At 32.9% G+C, this 1,546-nt stretch overlaps 1 protein-coding gene across 1 annotated transcript; it reads left to right on the forward strand.

Annotated features, from left to right (window-relative positions):
• On the forward strand, nt 369–1,088 carry LOC104766729. The gene is made up of 2 exons (XM_010490670.2): nt 369–766; nt 856–1,088. Exons 1-2 carry the CDS (start codon nt 403–405, stop codon nt 948–950), a joined length of 459 nt encoding a protein of 152 aa, XP_010488972.1. The 5' UTR covers nt 369–402; the 3' UTR covers nt 951–1,088.

Consider the following 1,546-nt stretch of genomic DNA (forward strand, 5'->3'; position numbering starts at 1 on the left):
ATATATATATACTGTATTATATAAATTGTAATGTGCTTGATGATTATAACATCTAGCTATTTTTTAATCCGTTCGACTTAATTCATTCTGTCTATCTTATGCATAATGTGTCAATGTGATATCTAATCACGAAATTAAATAGTAATGTTAAATATATCAATTTCCATTTTTTTTTTTTGAAAATATATTTCCATATGCGTGGTTAAATGAGTCATACTCAAATTATATGGAAATGTATGGTGATAAATGACTCTTATATGGTATAGTAAATTGAATAAGCGTTTCAATAAACAATACTAGTCTTATATAACTACAGTATGTACTGTTCTCGTGTTTTATATAGCCTCATATGAAGTGGTTCTTACACACTCAAAAGGCAAATAGAAAAACCTAGCAACTACAATGTCGAGCCACAACCAGCCACAGCCGCCAAAACCTCTGATGAAGCAACAGTCTTTGCCAGCGGAGGTAAACCGCGACGAGGCTTGGCTGCGGATGAAGAAGAGGCATCCATCTGATCACCTTCGTCGCAGCAAGAGCTGCATCACAAACGACGATATCGAGGAGCTTAAAGGCTGCTTCGACCTAGGGTTTGGGTTTGAGCCAGATTCTCCTGATTTTAGCCCGAGGCTCTCCAAAACCATCCCAGCTCTAGATTTGTACACCGCAGTTCACAGCCAGTACAACAACCACTTGTCTCGGACCTCGTCATCTGCGTCGGAACCTGACGTCAGCAACTCTAGCACCATGACTATTGTCAACAAAGGTATATATATGTCATTTTTTTTTTGGAATCACTTCTTCGTTTTTCTTTTTTTTCGTTTGTTTGATTTTAACTAAGTTAATTTTGGAAAGGTGATGATGGAAAGATGATGAAGAAGAAGAAGCTGAAACAATGGGCTAAGGTGGTCGCGTGTTCGGCGAGGCACTCCTCCGGCAAACCAAATTGATGAAATAAGAGTCTCTTCTAGTTATGTCCGAAGAATGGCACTTTTGTAATATAACAAAATGTTCAATTAATGTTTGTATTCAACCGTTAGTCTGAGTCAAGTGAGGTTTGTGAAGTACTCAGGATAAGACAATGTCTAGTACGGTCAAACTTAATATGAATAAAAAAAACCTTAATTATTTTGTTGTTGTTTTGTTTTAACGTTCATATTAATTTTATGGTATTTCTCTTAATTTTATGGAATAGAAAATTTACATATAACTTTTTCAATATTTATAAAATTATCTTAATTTTTTTTCCTACATAGACAATATTTCTTATTTGCAGAATTAGAAATATAAAGTACAAAGGTGATAAAAGAATATCACGACAAAATACTGCTAGCGCTAGTTCACAAATCCCAAATATTAATGACGATTACCGATCAGAAATAATTAATTAGGTACTGTACTTTAAGTTCGTTTTAATTTTATGAAATATATAACTCATATAATTTTTCAATGATTTTTCTTCTTTATATTTTCTATTCAATATTAACTATAAACTTTTCTAAAACATAATCTTTTTGGACATATACATTAAATCTTATTTGACGTA

Source organism: Camelina sativa, chromosome 19 (genome assembly GCF_000633955.1).
Source record: "Camelina sativa cultivar DH55 chromosome 19, Cs, whole genome shotgun sequence".
Classification (NCBI taxonomy): domain Eukaryota; kingdom Viridiplantae; phylum Streptophyta; class Magnoliopsida; order Brassicales; family Brassicaceae; genus Camelina; species Camelina sativa.

What these genes read in the sequence shown, in the direction of transcription:
- LOC104766729 (XM_010490670.2), top strand. Translation starts at nt 403, where the DNA reads ATGTCGAGCCACAACCAGCCACAGCCGCCAAAACCTCTGATGAAGCAA. An exon ending in CATGACTATTGTCAACAAAG is followed by an intron (nt 767 to 855) that starts GTATATATATGT and finishes AATTTTGGAAAG; the next exon opens with GTGATGATGGAAAGATGATG.